Consider the following 670-nt stretch of genomic DNA (forward strand, 5'->3'; position numbering starts at 1 on the left):
AAAAAACATACCCAAACAACCGACCTCTCAGCCCACGCCCCCAACAACCGACCTCTCAGCCCACGCCCCCAACAACCATCCTCTCAGCCCACGCCCCCAACAACCAACCTCTCAGCCCACGCCCCCAACAACCGACCTCTCAGCCCACGCCCCAACAACCAACCTCTCAGATCACGCCCCCAACAACCAACCTGTCAAACCACGCCCCCAACAACCGACCTCTCAGCCCACGCCCCCAACAACCGACCTCTCAGCCCACGCCCCCAAAACCCACCTCTCAGCCCACGCCCCCAACAACCGACCTCTCAGCCCACGCCCCCAACAACCGACCTCTCAGCCCACGCCCCCAACAACCGACCTCTCAGCCCACGCCCCCAACAACCGACCTCTCAGCCCACGCCCCCAACAACCAACCTCTGAAACCACGCCCCTTTCCTCGCCCTCCACCACCAGGTCCGCGAGTACCGAGGGCGCTGCCGTGAGCTCGAGAGCCGCAGCTCCGAGAGCATGAGGGTCCGCGAGAGCACCGAACGGGAACTCGAGACCCTCAGCCTCGCCCTCACCACAGCGGAGGAGAAGCTGAGAGCGTCCGAGGCCCAGCACACCTTCGACCTCGAGACGGCGCTGGTCAAGCTGGAGGATGAGCAGCATAGGTGGGCCTCCATGATTT

At 64.3% G+C, this 670-nt stretch overlaps 1 protein-coding gene across 1 annotated transcript in view; it reads left to right on the forward strand.

Moving 5' to 3' along the window:
- The window catches only part of LOC119592824 (rootletin-like), a 148,678-nt gene that overhangs the window by 50,109 nt on the left and 97,899 nt on the right, over nt 1-670 (forward strand). Inside the window, exon 7 of the mRNA XM_037941730.1 lies at nt 454-653. Coding sequence (XP_037797658.1) covers nt 454-653 — 200 coding nt within the window. The remainder of the gene's footprint in view (nt 1-453; nt 654-670) is intronic.

This window comes from Penaeus monodon, chromosome 31 (assembly GCF_015228065.2).
Source record: "Penaeus monodon isolate SGIC_2016 chromosome 31, NSTDA_Pmon_1, whole genome shotgun sequence".
Classification (NCBI taxonomy): domain Eukaryota; kingdom Metazoa; phylum Arthropoda; class Malacostraca; order Decapoda; family Penaeidae; genus Penaeus; species Penaeus monodon.